This window comes from Colletotrichum chrysophilum (assembly GCF_026319265.1).
Source record: "Colletotrichum chrysophilum strain AFK26 chromosome Unknown scaffold_9, whole genome shotgun sequence".
NCBI lineage: Eukaryota > Fungi > Ascomycota > Sordariomycetes > Glomerellales > Glomerellaceae > Colletotrichum > Colletotrichum chrysophilum.
In genome coordinates this window covers 204,533-223,703 of record NW_026517296.1, presented here as the reverse complement: position 1 = coordinate 223,703, position 19,171 = coordinate 204,533, and the positions used below count along the sequence as shown (strand labels likewise).

Here is a 19,171-nt window from a genome sequence, read left to right as displayed (position 1 = left end):
GGAAACACGGGAAATTCTTTTTTTTCTTTCTGGGGGGCCGTTTCTGGTGATGTTGCATGCAGATGGATGGCATCGCGGTTGGTGGTGTTTGGGGATCACAATAGCGGCAAACGGGCGTAGCGGCTGAAGAGGGATGAATGGGATTGTCTCTTCCCTCTGGAAACACACTAAAGATTTCCACGACCCTATTGTCTCGCGCGGTTGAACAATAAAAGCCACAGCCCGCTAAAGGGTAGCTTTGAGTCTTACATCTTAGGTCGGGAGGGGAGTAAAAAAGTGCGGAGGCTGGTAAAGACTTCTTAGCTCCCCCCTCATGAACGAGATCCCGCATTTCTTTCCTCGGTGCTAAGACATGGTGCCATTCGCGGCCTTCGTGGAAGGAAAAGGCGAAGCTTGCAAGGTGCTGCGAGCTTCAGCACGATGATGTACTTGTGTGTCTCTTTCGCGTGAGTCGTCGGCTCGGGTTCCGATGAGATCAGATGGGGAGCTGGAGGGCCCGGATTAGATGCACCCTTTGGAATACCGGCATCTATCAAGCCAGAAGATGAGGCAACGCTCCCAGATCATTGGGTCACGACAGACTTGCTACCTATTCCATTTGCCCTGCATTGCCCCTCCTGCCTGGCGCACCAAAGTCCCCCAGATAGATAGAGCGCCGTGCGAAAATGGGAGAGAATGTGGTGAGACGGGAAGGATGTGGCGGCGGATAAGATGCTGAGATTGATAAGGTGGTACGTAGTATCAGCCCAGGCTTTTGGCGTAAGACGGCAGGCAGACGTAACCGGAGGGGGGGCATGATGGATGATGCGCGGTCGTACTCGATGTGCGTCTGAGACATTCTCGAGGTCGCATGCTTGGGTGCTCGCTCACGGGAGCTGGGGAACTGGGGGCCAAACGGCGCGGTGACGGTGAGCGGCCGCGGTGTAGGCCCAGGTCTGCGGCGAGGAATCGGAATCGCACTCAACCATCGTCATGCTCCTTTCCGTAATTCTGCGCCGTCCACCCGCGGGGAGATATTCATCTTCCGGCCGCGCGGTGCGAAGAAACGGTGCATAATTGAGGCCCATGAGGTAAGAAGAAGCCCCCATCTTGGACGGCTAAAGAAGCTAGGATGATAGGACCATGTGGCTAAGGGACCTAACTACCACGGTGAAGAAGGTGAACTGCAAGCTAGCCAACCCAATCTAGCCTGACCTTAGGTGAAGGAGCGGCGCGCGGCCTTCAATCACTCACGAGTGGCGAAAGGTGCGGCCCAGACACATGTAGGTGAGCAGGTGAGCAGGAAATATACCCAAGCGTGCAGGTTCGGATGGGTTCATCCGTTTTCCGTCGCCGATACCATCACGACGCGGACCTACCTTACTGCAGAGCGTCAAGGAAGTTTCAAGCCAGGGCATCTTTGCAAGTTTTGCTGACGTTGCACTGCTTCATTGGGTCATCCTCCTTAGCTCATGCAATCTGATCTCGCGATGATACAAACGGCCAGGAGAGAAGAGAAGAAAACACCAGATGAACACTCACCTGTCGTTCCATGATGCGCGCATCTTCTTCTTAGTCTGAATGTCCCGCATAGGCCCCGAAGCTGCGAACTTGTGGGCTTGCGAGAGAGGGTTCGGTGTCTTCCCCCTTCCCCAGAGCGAAGACGCGAGGCTAATGTACGAACTGTCCAGCTGAGTTGCAAGCTTTTTCCTTGGTATCAAAGGACCAGGCACACACTGGCTGGAAGCTCCTCCCCAACCCTTCAAGAGACGTCGCGCAGGTTTCGCATCAGGGGGGCAGTCACAGTCGCGACTGCTCAACCGGAAGACGGGATTCCTAGAACCACAAGATAGTTCCCCCCTTTCTGGCCCCTGGCCGAACACACGAGGGCAAGCTTAGAAGTAAATTTAGCGGATCATGAAGTCCCAAACCCGGAATGTAATGTGTTCCCCTCCCCCGGCTCTGCAACCGCATCAAGAAGCCCCTCGCGATCCCTTCGTACAGAGATCGAATAGCAAGTGACTCCTCACTCCTCCCTCCTGACTGGCGTCCCCCTGAAGCGGCGGGTAACCGCGTGAGAAAAGGAACCACAAATGTCTCTCAGCGCGCCGGCGCACAGCGCAACGCAGGTTCATGCGTCCAACATAAGAAACCTAGGTAGGCCAAACATCTTTCCCAGGTCGTGCTATCCTCTATCCGCCCTTTGGACGACGGATGATGGGCTGGTGGCACCTCACCCCTCCCGGGAACGGGAAGGGGATGGTCCTCGGACGACGTCGGGAGGAACTTTGCTTCGGCCCGGACGAGGACGACGGGATCGCCTGAGGGTGGATGGAGAATCGGCCGCCGGTTCTGGGCCCGACAACCCCCGTTGAGGAGCCCCCGCTGTGTAAACAAAGTTGTCCTTTGTAATATTCTGCAGTACTGATATTGGGTATGAGGCTCTTCTTCGCCCAGGGGGTATGATACAACTAAGAAAATGAAGTAATGATAAAAAAATGCCTCCCACTGTCCAAGTAGACACCGCCAATCTATCCAAAACTGACCGTAGGCTACTTCAGCTCAGCTCGGCTGAGTCCCAGGTCCTCGCTCCGTCCCGCGAGGCCTCTACGCCCCTCCCAAGAGCATTGGCCTGTTCCCCATGCTCACGAGACCTGCATGTCTGTCGTCCAACGGCGTACAGCATACACCTAGCGGAAACGCACCGCACTGTGAATAGACTGCATGGGAGAATCTATTTGCCGCAGTACGCTTGCGCCACCTGGGACGATTCTCTTTCGTGCTTCCCGTTCCATCACGGGGGGCATTCGTTACAGGGAAGGGGGGCCTGCCAGCTTTCTATCTGTTCTCCCCTATCGCGACGTTCCGGTTCACGACGGGAACACGATCGGGCGAATGGACACCCGCTCCGTGCAACGATCTCGCGTCTCGGTGACACAGCGGCAGGAGGAAAGGGAATCGCCGGCGGACAAACAGGGGGGAAAGCATGCACGCGCTGCCGTCCGTACAGCCGTTTCGAGTATGCTACGCCCGTGTCACCGATGACCGTCTCACACGTTCGCATACCCTCGCTGATACGGAGCATTGCCCCTCTCTACTTCTTGCCCTTGCCGCCGTCTGGATCGTACTTATCCTTCCAGATCCTGTTGGGTTGCGACCGTCAGTATTAGTGTCACCAGAGTATTGGATCATAGTGGTGTCAGAGAAATGCAATGTCGTCAGGAACGAAAGACACAGAAAACCGGTAGGAACAGAGATCGCGATGCATGGGGGCACAGCGACCGCAACGCTCCCAGTAACCCCAGCATCAAGGCTCAGAGCAATCCTGTCGGAGGCGGTGCAGCTCAGCGCAGCACGCCAGAGCATGCAACAAGTAAGAATTGCGTGCATGCCCGGGGAGACTTGCTGACAGCCAAAGCTGCCAAAGCAGGGCGAGCTGCCGCTACTATTGCTGCCGCTGCTGCATCTTGGGGTGCAGGAAGGGCCGCCAGCCTATCAATGCCGCAGCGCGCAAGTCATCCGCGACGCGCTGCAGGCTGCCCCCCTCTCCCAGGACGACTCGATGCGTCTTCCGGATCCGACCCTTGGGGAAAACCGAGCAAACCAAATGGGCGCAAAGCAAAAGGAGACTGGCTCGACTTACCATGAATTGCCTAGTGTTTTGTTGCCGTTCTTCTCGGCCAACCGGTAGTAACGGGCTGCTGCGAACTGGACATGTCGTCAGCCTCATGTGATGAAATCGAGCATGCGTATCGGGCGGGTGTCATTCGCGGCCGCGAAAGACGGCCGCTTGATGCCCAACCTGACCAAAACAACTTTGCTGACGGCCCCTTGAATTGGGCGTCCCTGGAGTTGAGCTCATCTCATGACATATGCGGTTCATGGCACAAGCCACGCACACACTTTACGAGACGAGTGAGGCTCGTTCAAAGTTTCCCCAGAGATGCCGTCTCCCGTCCCTGTTTTGCCGACGCCGAGATGCGTAATATCTCCAAGCAAGAACTGATATGTGACAAAACTCACCTTGTCCTTTTTGCAGCCGAAACCCTCCAAATAGCACCAGGCGACTTCATTCATGGCGTCTGAGTCAAGCAAGGCTGGTTAGCGTACCCGAAACGAAGCATTGGGCGCTGTCTTGACGCCCAGCGATGCATCATGAGGGCATACTCACCAGTATCTCCAAGGTTCGCTGCGGTCTCATAGTACTGCATGCAATTGGATGTCAGCCCTCGCCCCTTCGGTCATGATGGCGACTCTGCAGGTTTCTTCCTCCCGCCTCGAGCCACTATTCGGACGGGGAAACCAACCTGCTTGGCCGCGATTGGGTCCGTTTTCGTGCCCCAACCGTGTCTGAACGAGTTCGCCAGTTCGAAGATGGCCAGAACGAGCTCTCCCTTGGCAGCGCCACCCTTCTTGAGCCCAGCCTTCAACGCCATTTGCTCAACGGCTGCCGCGTTCGATGCTGCCGCCGACAGATACTTGATCGCCCCCTCTGGATTGGGCTCGCATCCCCAGCCGTGCCTATCAACATTCCCGAGTCAGCAAGCGCGTCACTCGATCCGTCCACCACCCCAAGCATCGTGGCACCCGTCGCCCCCCTCTAAACACCCCGATGCAGTGTGATCGGCCGACGAGCCGGCATGGGACCGCCCCATGGGAACGGGGAGGCGACGGCAAGCCTGCCGCGGGGTCGAGACCAGTCTGGACGTCTAGACTTACCTCAAAGCAAGCCCGTACAGGAACTGACTGAGGGTGTTGTTAGCCCCTTTTGGATCAGCCAGGCGGGCAAACATGGCCGTCGAGTTCTCGTAATCCCCTGCCTCATGCAGCCTGATGGCCTCCTGGATATCCTCATCAATGGCCGGCGACGACACGGCAGCGCCATTCGAGCTGTCCTTCGCCCCGCCGACCCCCTGCCCGTTATCATGCGACGGCGTCGCCGGTCTGCTCTTGTTTGACGACGCCAGGATTGTCGCGCGCTTCTCCCAGGCCGCCTCGTCGCCCTCGGCCGTGGTTACGATGTCGGGCAGGTTCTGCGGGACGTTATCGGAGGAGGCGGGCGACCGGCTGAGGTGCAGCCGTTCCGACAGCCGTCTGGACCCTTTCGGGTTGCCGTTCGAGCTCGCCTGGGAGGACACGGAAGGGCTACGGGAGCGGTTGCCGAATAAGACGTCGAGGCTGCGTCGCGGCTTCTGGCCGCCGCCGCCGTCTTTGGGATTCAGGTACTGGTCGTTTTCCACAGACACGGTTGGCGGGTGGATGACCTCTTGCGAGTGTGTGTCTGATCGGATGAACTTGAACTCGGGGGCTGCTAGCCTGTCCATGGCGTCCTGGCTGCTGGGCTCGCCATTGTCGAGGTTGTCCTTTTTCTTGAGGATGTCGCGTATACCCATGATGATGATGATGGTGCCTAAGATTAGTATACTGCTATGGATGCAGTCCGGGTCACGTCTCGGAACGGAAAGAATAGAGAATAGAAGGCACAGAATGCAGAAATCAGATATACCGAGCTCAAGGCTGGAGGATCAAGAGGCCACGAGCAGCTGCTTATGTGGGAGCGCAATGTCGTCACATTTGGTGCTATTCTCAGCTTCAGGCAGGACGGAGGTGGTGCAGCGACGAGGGGCTGAGCTTCAAGGCGGTGCAGCTCAAAGGCGACCAAACTGAACAGGGCGCTTTCTGCGCGACCACACAACCGCCTACCTTACGATATACCTAAGCCATCGGCCTGACGGGGCCCTCCTCCCCCCATCGCCCCCTTCCATTAGCGCCTCGTCAGCGTCTAGAGAACGTAGCAGTCTCGGAAGGAACAAAGGCTCAGGAACCACTGAACGCGGCGGGTGGCGCTGGACTCGGAGGAGCGCCGCTGGGCAGAATGGGGGCCGCGAGTGGAGGAGAGGACCGAGGGGGCACTTGTTGGAGATTTTCCAGTGTGTCAGCGCACGAAATGTCATCGAATGGCGTTGTTTTCAGGAGCCCACAGGGTACGAAAGGATGGCGGGGTAAATTTTAATGGAAATTTTAATTGATTTAATTGAGACATCCGAAGCCAGCTGGGGACGGCCCGCACACGGAAATGATGCCCGTCCGAGGCCCAAGCGAGGTTGCAATCCTTGGCTTTGAGCCTCCAGCACTGGGTATGTCATTGTAACCTTTGATTTCAATCAATGGAGTCTCTTGCCCTACTATTTTATCCGACTTCTCATCCATGATTAAGGGATTGTTGATCATTGATCGCCTGTCACGCCAAGATTCGAGCTCATCAAGTTCCACAATTCTTTCTTGGATTATCTCTATCCTTTCTATGTATGTTGTTCTTTGTGTGCCAGGTATCAATTCTTTCGCTCTTCTTGGGTATCGTTTGTTCGCTATTCTTTTCCCAGTTGCCTCCCTCAAGGAGGCACGCTTCCTCAAAGGGTACACTTCCCGTTTCCCCCAAGATTAGACTCCTTCAGGAGTAGATAGCAAGCATGTCAGTAAAGAAGGCGGACCGATTGCGGCCGCTCTCACCAAGTGGCACAAGGTCACGATCAGAAAGCGATAAAGTCCTTTTGAACCCTAAAGTCAGAGTCGTCACCAACAGGATCGTTGATAAACTCCTCGACCTCGTCCGAGTCCACATCGTCGCTGTCGGCCGATTCTTCGTCGCTAGACAGATCCTCCATCTCGTTGTCGTCTGTGCGCTTCCGGAGGACGCTTGCCCTCTCGCGGTGAAGTAGCTTACAGCCCTTGGTTTTACACTTGCCCGTGTTGCTGAAGTCGGGGCACTCGAAAACGTGTCGCTCCTCGCACTTCTCCCCCTTGTCGCAGTAGCCGTACATGCCGAATGAGCGGCAGACCAGAGCACCTGGAGATACACTAGAGTGAGCATACGGGCAGTTGGGGTTCGCACAGTTGCCCTTGATGAAGTGAACACATGTAGGGGTGCGCTGAGGGATCAAGTCATGGGAAAGATCACAAGACTCCTCATGAGCGCAGGTTCCCTTGTGAAGCAACTCCCGGCAGACGGCAACTTTCGACGCGTCGTGTTGGTATCGGCAAGCAGGGCCTTTCGCGCATGAACCTAGATAGAAGTTGCGGGGTTAGTGTTGTCCAATACCTATCATACCCACTTGAGCGACATGATCCCAAGTTTGTCCGGATGAATGACTAGTTGTCGGGTGAGAATGTGAATGAAATACCAGTCAGCGAAAACATGCTGCAAGGCACGTCGACCTTCTTTACGCCATGGTGGCTGCAATATTAAGCGGGATTAGCGTCTGCATAATAGTGGGATGGAGGACATACCGATGCGCTCTGAGCACGCCAGCGCGGTATAGATTGCCTCTCTTGCTTCGGTGGAATTTGACGCCTCCAACGTATGTGACCTTAGGAGTTGCACTGACTGGGTGAAGGTCTCCTGTGTAATAATCAACGAGTGCCCAAGGGGCAAATGGCGTTGGCGACTGACCGGACACCTTCACGAGCTTGCTACCGTTGTTGGCGACGCGATACCGCAATCCCTGAATCTCGATCTCGTGGTTCCCTACAGCTGTCGTGTTAGTAGGGGTTGTCGGAGCACTCGCGTGTCCGCCGTATCGCTGGAAATGGTTGGCGAGTTGGGATTTTTCGCGCGCCTCCCGTTGGAGTAGCTTCTTTTGTCGAGTGGCCTCGATGGCCTTGGCGGTGGCTTCGTTCGTCTTATCGTAGACCGCTGAATTGATTAGCGACATCTGGCCGGGTGTGTTCTTCGAAATCCAAGAGCCCAAAGAAGCGGTCGAGCCAGATGCCTCGGGAGTAGGCGAGTCGGAAGGCGGTGTTTGCGTTCCACTGTTGTTGACCACAAGAGATCTGTTGCGGAAACCCGAAGGTCTTCGAGAGGAGGGGTACGGGGAATGCCTGTGGGGATGGCCGCCTTGTCGATGGGGGTTGTCTGGGTCGTGTGAGTGTCGCGCGATGCCGCTGGGCGCATGATGGGACGTACGTCGATGGTATGATGCCTGGGAACTGGGAATGGACTGAACGCCAGCTTGCTGTGCCTTGTGAAGGTTGATCTTGCCTATTGCCACCATATCAGATTAAGCGCTTTCCTAGTTTTGTTTGCAAAGTTCTCGTACCGGCAAGCTGGCTGATGCGCGCCAGCAACTGCTGCTCCTCAGACGAAGTCATTTTCTCGGTTAGTAGATTTGTCGTGGTAACTTCGTATCGAGAGCGCTGTTAATTGCGACAGTCTTGGAGTAGTTGCGACGAGTAGCCTAACGATGTTGTTGGTAGATTCGGATGAGATCACTGTGGTGGGAAGGAGACGCTTTGACTTTGCCCTCGATCTGGGGGGGCTAGTGGAGAAACACACAAAGTGGGTCTTTCCGTCCCGATGGCCAATCCCAACTGTGGAAAGAAGCTACTGCAAGGCTGAGGAAAGAACGTGAAGAGCTGCACTCTAATTACACCTTTTGCCTTTGGAATTTAGTGAACTGTCGCTCGCCTGCTTGCAGCCATACCTCAAACGGATCTTTCTGCTTGGATTCAGGAACACCTTAAAGACACGTCATATACTGGAAGTTGAAAACTGCTTGTATTATTCTCAGCAGGCTTCTACTGTTTTCATCCAAAGCCAAGCATCTTCAAAACACTACTTCCAGCTTTCGCGATCCGAGCCGAGTATTCCACTTCGCACGACATCAGGCCAAACCCGAAGAAAATGTCATCTTGGGATCTTTTGGACGACAAGGAGGAGGCGGAACTCCACAAGACGCGTCTAGTTAATATCGAGGAGAAGCCCTTCAAGCGCATCACGAAGAGACTCGCCTCGATCTCCGCCATCGCAAATGCTCAGACGAAACAACAGCCCACTCCGCCTCCCGAGGGCGCAAATGGCGAGAAGGACGCCGACACCGAAATGAAGGAGGAATCCGCCGCCAGCAAGACCCGCGAGATCAACCAGATCAAAGAAGACCTGACCCTCGACTTCGCCGCCTTCGAAAGCAGCATCGCCCGCCTGCAGTTCCTCCTCGACGCCAACGTCCGCGAGCGCGCACGCTACGAGGCCGACCAGAAGCGCATCCTCGCAGAGTCGCAGAGCGTACGCGAGAACAACACGAAGCTGCGCGAGCAGCTGGACGGTGCGAAGGCCACGCTTGCTCAACGTAAGGAGTATGACAAGCTGGCCAACGCGTTGATGGCCAAGGGACTGCGACCGCGCGTCGAACAGGAAGCCAACCTGAAGAAGCTGGAGGAGGAAATCAAGGATCTGGAGCGCGAGAGCGAGACATACGGTGTGACGTGGCGCGAGCGGAAGGAGCAGTTCAGCAAGATCATGGACGAGGGCATGTTGCTGCGCCGGCAGATTCGTGACGAGAAGGAGGAAGTCGAAAGACGCGAGGGCATGAACGAGGACGAGGAGGACGGCGAGGCCTCCAGAGGAGGACAGACACCGCGACACGTCTCTAGTGGAAACGTCACGCCGCACCCCGACAGTGGCGCCATTTCAAGAGCGACACCGGGTCAAGACGGCCAGTCGGAGGATCAGTCAGAGGGTTTGAAGCCGCGACCTGGTGGTTTGGGAAGCTTCTCGCGGTCTGGAAGCGCCGTACCAAGCCAAGGCGGCACGCCTCGTCCCCAGCCTGATGATGACGAGATTGAGGAGGGAGAGGATGTTGAGATGGACGACCGGCAAGACACCCAAGTCACTTCTGGAGGCGACACACCTCAGATCACAGTGGATGCACCGGACAGCATGGAAGTTGACAATTAGACATGGAGGTTGACAATTAGACAAAAAGACGGCACGGCATAGTTTAGCTTTGAGGAATGATTCTTCTCAATTGAGATACCCATTAACGCGAGCTGCGGATTTCATGACGCCTGCCTGCCCTTGATCACAACGCGGTCCCCAGCCGGATTCATTAATACACACAAATCATGAGGCCAACTGCCTTACGCCGAGGCCGTGGGAACGTCGACAGTGTATGTCTTCTCCTCCTTGCCCTTCGATAGGGCCAGCTTGGCTGTGGCCAGCTCGTCCTCAGTGGCGCCGCCGCTCTCAGCCAGGGCAATCTGCTCCTCCAACTTGACGGTCGCGTCCTCGACGCGCGTGCGCAACGCAGGGAAGACCTTCTCCGTCTCCTCCACAGCGAGCTTCTGTGTGGACGTTAGTAAGAATACTTGAGGCAGAGAGGGGCAGTAGGCGGACGAACCAGCTGCTTGAGCATGTACTCCCGGTTGCCGTCCTCATCGGGCTTGCCCTCCTTGATCTCAGCCTCCAGCGTCGCGACCTTAGCTTTCTGCTGGATAAGCTCCTTCTCGTAGGAGATCTCCTCCTTAAGGAGACGGGTGACGGAGAGAGTCGCGACCGTGAGCTGGGAAGGGGGAGCCATTGTGTCGGGAGTTGTGGTTGTAGTCGGAGAGTGAGTAAGTGGGTAGTGGGGTGCTTTGCTTTTTTCCTTGGAGTTGGTTCAGTTGAGTTTCCTGGGTAAGGTGATGTCCGGAGTTGAGGTGGGAAAGGGTAGATGGGGAATGGTTGCAATGGTTCTTCGAAAGGCTGAGACTTTTGTACAGAATTGAGGACGGCTTACCTGTCTGCCTGCGCGCGTTGCTTGGCTGATTGATTCCTGCTTTTTTGTTGTTTACACGGAATCCCGGCTGTTCAAATCTGCTTGGCTGGCTACGTCAAGGTGCGCAGGCTGGTGCCTTGGAAGGTCAAGGGGATGCGCTGTGGTGGGGGTGCTTTGGCGGGGTACACCCCTGGCGATCTTACCTCAGCGCGCATCCCTCCTATCACGTCAACTCTTCTTCACCAACACACAACGGCTACCATTGGAATATATTAGAACACTAAGTGGAATTGTTAAATCTGCAGAAATGGGTACATATGAGTTCGACTCAGGCAGTGGTTTTCAAAAATGAAAGACCAGTTCAAGACGGGAAGGTGTGTCTCGGAATTTCTGGCGACCTAGGTTGACATGAAGGCTCACTTGAAGCCTCAAACGCAATGCCTCTTGCCCATTAGATGAGAACAACACACAAATTTTTCCTGCATCTCAACTCAAGCCCAAAGTTCTAGAACATATATGAGATCACACGATTACAAATCAAAGTCTGAATTAAATGAGAGAGTATACTCGCAACGTCATATGCAACGCTCAGCTGCCTAGACATCGACTTCACCACCGCACTGGCTTGGGACATAAGCAACCTCACGATACCTTCACAGCACATACGACCATACCCATTGGAAAACTCGGGATCCCGTCCGCTCTCCCATAGATAAGCCAATGAGGGACGGAGTAGTAGTCGGGTCGGTGACGACCGGCGAATGCCCGTTGTTGTATGTAATCAATGTTTTGCCGGCTGTTGTGATGAGAATCGGCAGACAAGATGGAGGTTTTTATAAAATTTGTCTTTGAATTTCATGTCGCTCACGGCTCCAGGCAACATCCCAGACTTCGGAAACAGGCATAAGTGGTGTCATGATTGAAGTTGAAGACACTCACCAGATGGGTCCTAGCGCTTAGCTGGTGGATATCTGAACCATTCGATTGTGAGTGCATCGTTGCGGTATCCGGCGCGGGTCAGTCTACGCTGGTTCCATCGACTGAACGTACGTCCATCACAACGCCATGCCCCCCGCATTCAATAACGGTAGCAACGGTAGCCGTACGTTGTCGCCAGTATGTAATTTCAGCCCTTTTATGAAGAAGCGCCTTTGCGGAATTGATACGCACTACCACGAAGACTATATTGCATGCTATAAACAGAACACTCGCGCCTGTGCCGAGTATTTTCCTGGTCTTCCGCCGGGTCAGCATGATGACGATGAATGAACGCGAGTTGGACGCGATTTCTAGATGGAAGTGGCAGTAATGACTGCTTAACTCGCGCCGGGCTAGGCGACGCTCGAACATACAGCCATCACAGTCCATTCAGCCTGCCGACCAATGCTTACGACTTAGCCGGCGTTCATCCTGGTAATTATCACAATTGGCTAACTGCGGAATGCCATGTCTTGCTGCTAGCCAGGCGGCATGAACTGTCAGTAAGAAATATCGCACATAATCTGACCATAAACACCACGTAGGGCAGCATTGAATATTTGTTGCTGTTGTCATGATATTCTCTTAGTCTTAGATACTTGCCTCGAGTTGACTCTTTCGAATATTTCTTTTGAGCAAGAGAAGCGTAGGGAGGCTTGTCTGTGGCCATCTTACATAGGCTGACTAACGCCCCTAGGTATAAATTATAACCTCCGCACCTAACTTCTAAATCCCTTCTCTCTCCCACTCATAAACCTTTCTTCCACCAGCTCCTACACAACATGGAACCAGACCCTTTTAAGGCTCGCACGCTCGACGAGGTCCCTACTCACCTCTCCGCTTACGGACGAGACGCTTACCAACGCACCTGCCTCAGCATGCTCAGCACCGGAATCCACAAGTGGGGCTTCGTTATCTACCGCTGTACATACGATGACGACGAACTCTGGAACCGCTACCTCGCGCAGCTTAAGAGCTTCTGCCATTACCAACTCGTTGAGTACCAACGCGCTGAGCTACTTGAGCAGTACTTGGATTGGGTCGTTAACGAGGACCGCGCCACCCTTAACAACGCCTCCCGGGTTGAAGTTAGGAAACACTTTAATCAATGGGTGTCTGAGCAGAACGTCCCCATGTTCCCAACCAAGGCCTACCTGAACATATTTCCTATCCAGATGCCCCGTTTCCGATACTGTCTTTATGTCGACAAGCAGTGCCTCAACACTATCATCCAGTTCCAGGAAGCAAACGACAGCACAGCGTTGTTCTTATCGGAACTGCCGCCAATGGTTTTTGCTATCGTTGATCGAACCTGGACACCAAATGGCACCCAGGACGAGTTCGACATTCGTAAGGCTTTGAAAGAAAAGGAAGAGAATGACAAAGAGCATGGTGATAACGAGCAGGATGACGAGGAAGAGAGTGAGGATGAGGATGAGGATGAAGACGAGGAGGACGACGAGGAGGACGACGAAGAGGACCAGTACGATCGCGGCTATCCCCCTATTGACGGCAGCGATCGCAGGTATGTTGGGTGGATGTATTGCAGCGCTCTTTACGTGGCGGGCCTGTACGAACAGCTTCATGGGATAAACGGCTTGGATGACGAAGATTCCTATTTTCGCCCACCCGGGATCTATCCTCGCAGGGGCAGATCGATGCCTAGTTGAAGAGGTCTCTGATGAGATTTTGGCAGGACTGATTGATTGGTGGGCAAAAAGCGATATTGGAACTGGATTAAGAGTTTTGGACTTGTTCATCAGCGTGTTATTCATCAACTACTAGCCCTTCTGCTGGCTGTCTTTTGCTGACCTGTCTGCTAGTCCCCGACCCTTGCTGCAAAATAGCATACAACCAACCAACCAAACATCGCGAGGCGGCTGAATCAACCGACTAATTTGGGAGCCAAAGTTGGCCGGGCTGGTTCAAGCCACAATGCGGGTCTATTCAATAATACTGCCTGCTACTTACGTGGCGGCGCCTTTATGTCACCCAGTCGACCTCTCAGGGCTGCTATCGCGGCGTAAATGGCAGCCATGTTTGGTGGTGCCCGGCCGGAGAGTACAAGCGGAGCGAGGGCGTTTTGTATACTGTCCAGCATCTCTTCCGCCCAAGCACGGGTTCGCCTGGCTGCTTCTTCGTACCAAGCGTCATCAAATTCCCTGACAAGATATTCCAGGTTCGCAAACTCAATGATCAACATGGCAAGAAGACGAGCTGCATTAAACAGATTCTGCCGGTTGCCTTGGACCGTTGGTAAAACGTCAGGGTGGTTCAGGTAGACGAACACCGAGATTGCCTACAGTGAATACATCAGTATCAAGCTTTCGCGGGCGTGTGGATTCTGGATAGCGGTAAAAGCTTACTCTGGCGATCCCTCTAAAGAATTCATCCTGATCAGAAATATCACCAGTCAAAGCCCCATCGCGCAAGTCTCGCATTGTATTGCGGGCAACCGGGTCTTCAAACCCGAATATTTTGCCCTTCATGTTGTTCAGTTTCTTCTCGCAGAGAACCATTGGCGCTCGGTTTCCGATAGAGCCGAACTGATCTTGGAAGTAGTCCTCTGGTGTATAGAGAGTCTGGCTTTTGCCCGCCCTCGGAAAAGTGCCTTTAGGAAACTTCTTTTTCCAGTATTTTTTATGTCATCGGCATTTATCCGCGAGAAGACAGATTGCTTTCCATTCGACAGAATACCGGATGAGAGAAATTTCATTAAATCAGGCGTGAATTGTAGCTGTTTTCCGCCTGTTAGCTGAAGGTTCGACTATGTTTTGACTTGGATCGGTTAGGGGAGGATGGCTGAAATGCTTACATCTGGGTTGTGCTCTGTGTCGAGCCACTTCCCTGTCTGCGCCTTCGTTGCTTTTGTGTCGTATTTAGTGACAAGGATATCAGGGCTATGACAGCCAGCATCCTGCCTGATTGAATGGGTAGTTGTGTTAGAACTGAGGCTATGAAGTACCTCTGAGCAGGGTGTTGGAGGCAGGTTGCTTACTGGAATACGTTGTCCGAGGCCCCAGGTTGGTCAAGGAGCGAGCCCGCGCCAGGATACTCTCTGGTTATGATGGTCATCGCCTCAATAATATTCAGAAAGTTGAACATACTTATATCGAACTTTCGTCTCCTATCCTTGGCCTGGAGGGTTGTCGTTTCCTCGGAGATAACATCAGCCAGCGAAACGACTTGGGGCGCAGCAATGACATCTCTGCGGAGCTCATCGTGTTCGCAGTCGTCATCCTCGCACTCGTCGTTGGGCAGATCCGAGCCCCATTCGTCAGGACCGCAACCCTCTTCGGTCTCTGATGTGCAATACGGCGCTGGACACTGTCCGTTGTTACCAAGCGACTACGTGCCGGGCGAATGGCGCAATGATACCAACTCAGCGCCCCGGCAGTGCGACGATTGTATCCTCGGGCCCATGCAGCTGGAGGTCAACTCGCCCATCGGCCACACCGAGAGCCGCGCCGACGAGTTCAAGTCGGCCTCCAGCTGCGTGGCTAGTGGCTACGCCTACACGAGCCCGCCGCCCTACCTACCCAGCCCGACGTCCTCCTCCGAGTCCCTCGCCGTGGTCCCCCAGGACTGGTCTGCGCGGGGCGGGAGAGCCTGGTCGAGTGGAACCCAAAGCTGTACATTCAGTGTGCCAGCTTGAATGCCACTACGGGCTACATCTGCGTGGGGTGAGTAGCAGCCCGTTTGGGGTCTCGAGAACTGATTTCCGACGAGACTGCTGACCTAGCGACCTATTCTGACAGACCCCCGGCCATCAATATCAAGCCGTCCAATGCTTCGGTCGCCATGACAAACAGGACTAGTCACTACATTAGGGTTAGCTTACCGTAGGCATCGGTGAATTGAAGGTTGCGACCAGGCAATTGTACTTTTGGGGACAGTTATGGGCACCTGAAGCCGGGCAGGTTCACGGGTTTCTAAACGAGGCGGCGCTGTGTGCAAAGGACCTGGGAGACAAGGTGCGGAAAACTCAATGGAAGGAAAGGCCTGTTTTCAATTGCGAGAGTTCGCCTTCTGTTTAGCATGTTTTTCACACTATTACAGAGATGAGGCCGATTAGACACGGCGAAGCATAGGATATCAAGAGCCAACATACATAACATATTGGTAAACCCCTACCAGAGAACACTCTCTGAACATCATACGTTGAGTCCACTAACAGCAGATCACTGCACCCATGCCACGTCATCTTGGTCACCCTCGCCGCCGCCGTCCCTGCGGGCCATAGCCTGCTTGCTCTCCTCCACAATCTCTCGCCGCCTCTCGGGGAACAGCGCGTTAAATTAACAGTGGTGAACTGCCACGGTCAAGACCGCGAAGACTAGAACTACAAACTTACATGTTATATTTTATCATCTTATGATGTTTGACGGACTGATGAGACATACAACTGCTGTCAACTTCGTATCGGCTATTCAAACAGAGAACCTTCATTCAATTGGAAAATGTTTCGTTCATTGTCTTATATAGCACAGCTACTACCCAGAAGACTTATATATCCCGGCGCTATTCCCCGATCTAATACTCCATGTAACTCCTGATATTCTTGTAACCTCCAATCACATTTACTGCTCCATCTCCTCCGCCTCGGTCGCCTCAACGGCGCTGAGATCACGGCCACCCTTAGACTTCTGGGAGTTCTTTGAAGCTTGAGAGGCCTTGGAGGCCTTAGAGTTCTTCGAGTCCTTGGATGCCTGAGAGTGGTACGAAGCGAGGGAATCCTTGCAGCCCGTGCCGCACTTGCCCTCACGCTGTCTCTCGTGGTTGTCGTCGTGCTTCTTGACATCCGCAGGGGTGTTCGGCTTGCCGTTGGCTCTGGCCTCAATGGGCTCAACAGCGGCCTCCTCGATGCCCTGGGGAAGAGCGGGAGTGATGTCTGCCTCGTGGGCAACGGGAAGCGCGCTGACGCTGGCAGCGATGGTAGCGAGGACGACGGTAGTGAAGAAGCGCATGTTGGCGGTTGTTGTGGTTTGTGTAAGAGACAGTAGAGTATTGAGTTGGTTGTAGTAGTGTGGTAGTGTGGTAGCTAGAAGCTATTACTCAAGATAGTGAATAAGATTGATGATATAAGTTGATAGAGGAAGTAAGCTGATGAACAAGGAAAACTCCCACCGGTTAGGGCGAGAGAACGGACGTCTTTATACAAAGAAAGAAGGTGCCGTTGTGCCTTAGTCGACCAGCCTAATGCCGCTTCCCGCGATGTCTTGCGCAAGTTTTCTCGCTGCATCATGCAGCCGGCTATTTTTTTCCATTTCGACAGGAACAGGAAAGGCGCCCGCTATGCTTTGGGACGGCCTGTTTCTTCCAACCCCGTACCAACGAAGTCAAAGTCAGAAGGCCATCACCGAGTCCGAGTTGAACGACCGCAGATCTGGCAGAGCAGGGCAACGTTCATGCATCGTCGATCCGTAGGGGACAGGGTCCGAGTAAGGTCTAGATGGGACGTTGGACCAGGAGCTCCCTGACTAAGGGTCGGCCACTTTGCCGAATAAGCTTTCAGTGTCGGCCGAAGTCCCCTCGGCAGCAGAGTAAACTTGTTCTGTTTGCTATAGTAGCGCGTTTGGTATTATGCTTATTTCGGACCAACGTGGGGGAAAGTAGGACGTTCTAGCGCCTAGTACGCCTCACTCTATACTCTCACAGTGAACAATCTAGCGTGCCATTCACTCATCTCAACTTCGGAGTAAGGCATGCTTAACTCCTGTATCACAGCTTCATGTGTTGTAATCAATACTATGATGCATAGAAGGCCAATTTCTGCGTTGGTTCAACTATGCCTCCCGATGACTTGCTCGGACCAGAGCCAGCTTACAATATGGCCTCCTCTAAAAGCACCGATAGTTACAAGCAAGTAATTCCTGATGAATAATCAGCACATTTGGTTGCAGTTTTGATCGTAAGCGGAAATTACGGGAAATCGGCTTAAAGATGAGCGACTTACATGCCGTTCTAGGAAGCCGACGGTGTTCCAGATGCGCCTTGATAGCCGCGTAAGTGAGTACGTTTTACCCCTCTTCAGTCCGAAGTGGCTCTGTCCACGTCGAACGTCGTTCATCAATGACAGCAACAGGGCATAAGAGACCGCACCCCTGGCACCTGACCCAACGTCTTGGTCCAGTCGGCATCGTGCCTGATTCGTGGGCAGCGTCCCCCGTCAACGAAGACTGGGACTGTGACATGAGCGGCCGCTTCGGTCTCGGTCGCCGCCACTACTCCGTGCGCCCTACTCAACTTGTCTCTCGGCATGGACCCTGGAGTCAGGGAACTCTGCTGGTATTTTCGGCGCACTGGAAGCTTGCTACACGCGGTAGACGACTGGTTCATGTTCATTGGAAATATTTACTTGTAGGAAGAATGTGCTCATGTCCGGCGCAGGAGCTGGCCTGAGATACCCGCAAGTGTCCAGTGCGGTCTGTGTGATTCTACCAGGCTGACGGCGGCAGTGCGTATTTCAGAAAAGCTTCTTTCTTCATCAACACACGATACTGATGGCCGGTCAGATCTTCTGTGCAGACGCTATGTGAACAACTTCGATTGTCGTCTCCTTGCTCGACGTAGAATTGATGTCTTGCGAATCGCATTGGCAAGAACATTCATTCGGGGTAAAGTTGCGGTTCCTGGTCTGAAGTCCGAACATGATTAAAGGTACATGAACAAGCTTAAATCAGAATTCTAGTGTAAACGAGGGGCACATTGAACAGATGCTCTCAACCTGCAGAAGATTACGAGCATCAGACGGACAGTCGTTCCGCTCTAGAGCAAAGTCAATAGGCGACGAAGTAGCCAGAAACTAAAAAGCGATGTCTCCGACTGCTGGTGTTATGCCACACCTTTCTGCGCCACCGTGGTCGATGTCAAGAGTAATTGGACGTGAGCACCTGACCAAGTGAGCCCATGTGGCTGTTGAGCAAATTTATTAGGTTTTGTTGTTCTCAGGCGTACGGAGGTTACCAGAGGGTGGCCAGGACGAGAGGATCACCATTGCCTACGAACGGCATGAATCTTCAGACGAAATGGGTGGGACAGCCGCCCTCGCCGGCAAAATCTCAAGGAGATATCGGAGCTCTGTCGGAGCGGCACGGGCAAGTATGGCTGCCCCGGGTTGAGTTCTGGCTGCTGAGAATCGTACAGACAAGCGATAGCGAAGACTGGGTTGCGAGGAATCCGAACTAATGGGACAAGCGCCTCGCCGTGCCTCGATTCCAGGGACTACCATGTGAGTTCCCATCTTCTTGGGCACGGCGCGTGACAGAAACTGGAAAGCTTGAGTTAAACGCTAAAACCGAAGGGATCGGACGAGGACGGCCGTAGGCAGACGGGCGTTAACACGCGTTGAGGAGGTTTTGGCAACGCCCTATCGCACCGGCCTATTTGAATAAGAGCAATACCAAGTCTCAAAAGTAATAGTAGGAACCCGATAACCAAACTCTGTTAGCAGGAACAGCTCGGAAAACCGTGGAAAACCTGAACGCACCAACTCTCAATATGTTGATCTCAGGGTACTTCGGGTATCAATTTTCAGGTGGCATTTATGCGACAAGAATAGTCTCCGGGGGATCGCCGTATGATGTATGATCTCTTGAGTTCCTTGTCGATGTAGACGCCGACGATCGTTCATCCCCACTCTCTTCGGCCAAGTCCTCGGCATCTTGTCGCCTCCATCTGTA

The 19,171-nt window shown here is 53.8% G+C and overlaps 7 protein-coding genes across 7 annotated transcripts; 2 read left to right on the top strand and 5 right to left on the bottom strand.

Moving 5' to 3' along the window:
• Positions 1-4,052: 4,052 nt before the first annotated feature.
• On the bottom strand, positions 4,053-5,372 carry COL26b_001920 (uncharacterized protein; the record flags this gene model as incomplete). The annotated part of the gene is made up of 3 exons (XM_053174856.1): positions 4,053-4,061; positions 4,287-4,500; positions 4,699-5,372. 3 exons carry the CDS (start codon positions 5,370-5,372, stop codon positions 4,053-4,055), a joined length of 897 nt encoding a protein of 298 aa, XP_053041151.1.
• A 1,137-nt stretch (positions 5,373-6,509) lies between these two features.
• Positions 6,510-8,127, bottom strand: COL26b_001919 (uncharacterized protein; the record flags this gene model as incomplete). The annotated part of the gene is made up of 3 exons (XM_053174855.1): positions 6,510-6,837; positions 7,267-7,891; positions 8,076-8,127. The coding sequence occupies 3 exons, from the start codon at positions 8,125-8,127 to the stop codon at positions 6,510-6,512; spliced, it is 1,005 nt and encodes a 334-aa protein (XP_053041150.1).
• A 532-nt stretch (positions 8,128-8,659) lies between these two features.
• COL26b_001918 (uncharacterized protein) lies at positions 8,660-9,712 on the top strand (the record flags this gene model as incomplete). The annotated part of the gene is made up of 1 exon (XM_053174854.1): positions 8,660-9,712. The coding sequence occupies one exon, from the start codon at positions 8,660-8,662 to the stop codon at positions 9,710-9,712; it is 1,053 nt and encodes a 350-aa protein (XP_053041149.1).
• Positions 9,713-9,894: 182 nt separating this feature from the next.
• Positions 9,895-10,334, bottom strand: COL26b_001917 (uncharacterized protein; the record flags this gene model as incomplete). The annotated part of the gene is made up of 2 exons (XM_053174853.1): positions 9,895-10,098; positions 10,155-10,334. 2 exons carry the CDS (start codon positions 10,332-10,334, stop codon positions 9,895-9,897), a joined length of 384 nt encoding a protein of 127 aa, XP_053041148.1.
• Positions 10,335-12,271: 1,937 nt separating this feature from the next.
• On the top strand, positions 12,272-13,082 carry COL26b_001916 (uncharacterized protein; the record flags this gene model as incomplete). The annotated part of the gene is made up of 2 exons (XM_053174852.1): positions 12,272-13,014; positions 13,070-13,082. 2 exons carry the CDS (start codon positions 12,272-12,274, stop codon positions 13,080-13,082), a joined length of 756 nt encoding a protein of 251 aa, XP_053041147.1.
• Positions 13,083-14,483: 1,401 nt separating this feature from the next.
• On the bottom strand, positions 14,484-15,339 carry COL26b_001915 (uncharacterized protein; the record flags this gene model as incomplete). Its single annotated transcript, XM_053174851.1, has 3 exons — positions 14,484-14,809; positions 15,029-15,119; positions 15,331-15,339. 3 exons carry the CDS (start codon positions 15,337-15,339, stop codon positions 14,484-14,486), a joined length of 426 nt encoding a protein of 141 aa, XP_053041146.1.
• A 730-nt stretch (positions 15,340-16,069) lies between these two features.
• COL26b_001914 (uncharacterized protein) lies at positions 16,070-16,456 on the bottom strand (the record flags this gene model as incomplete). The annotated part of the gene is made up of 1 exon (XM_053174850.1): positions 16,070-16,456. The coding sequence occupies one exon, from the start codon at positions 16,454-16,456 to the stop codon at positions 16,070-16,072; it is 387 nt and encodes a 128-aa protein (XP_053041145.1).
• Between the last annotated feature and the right edge of the window lie 2,715 nt (positions 16,457-19,171).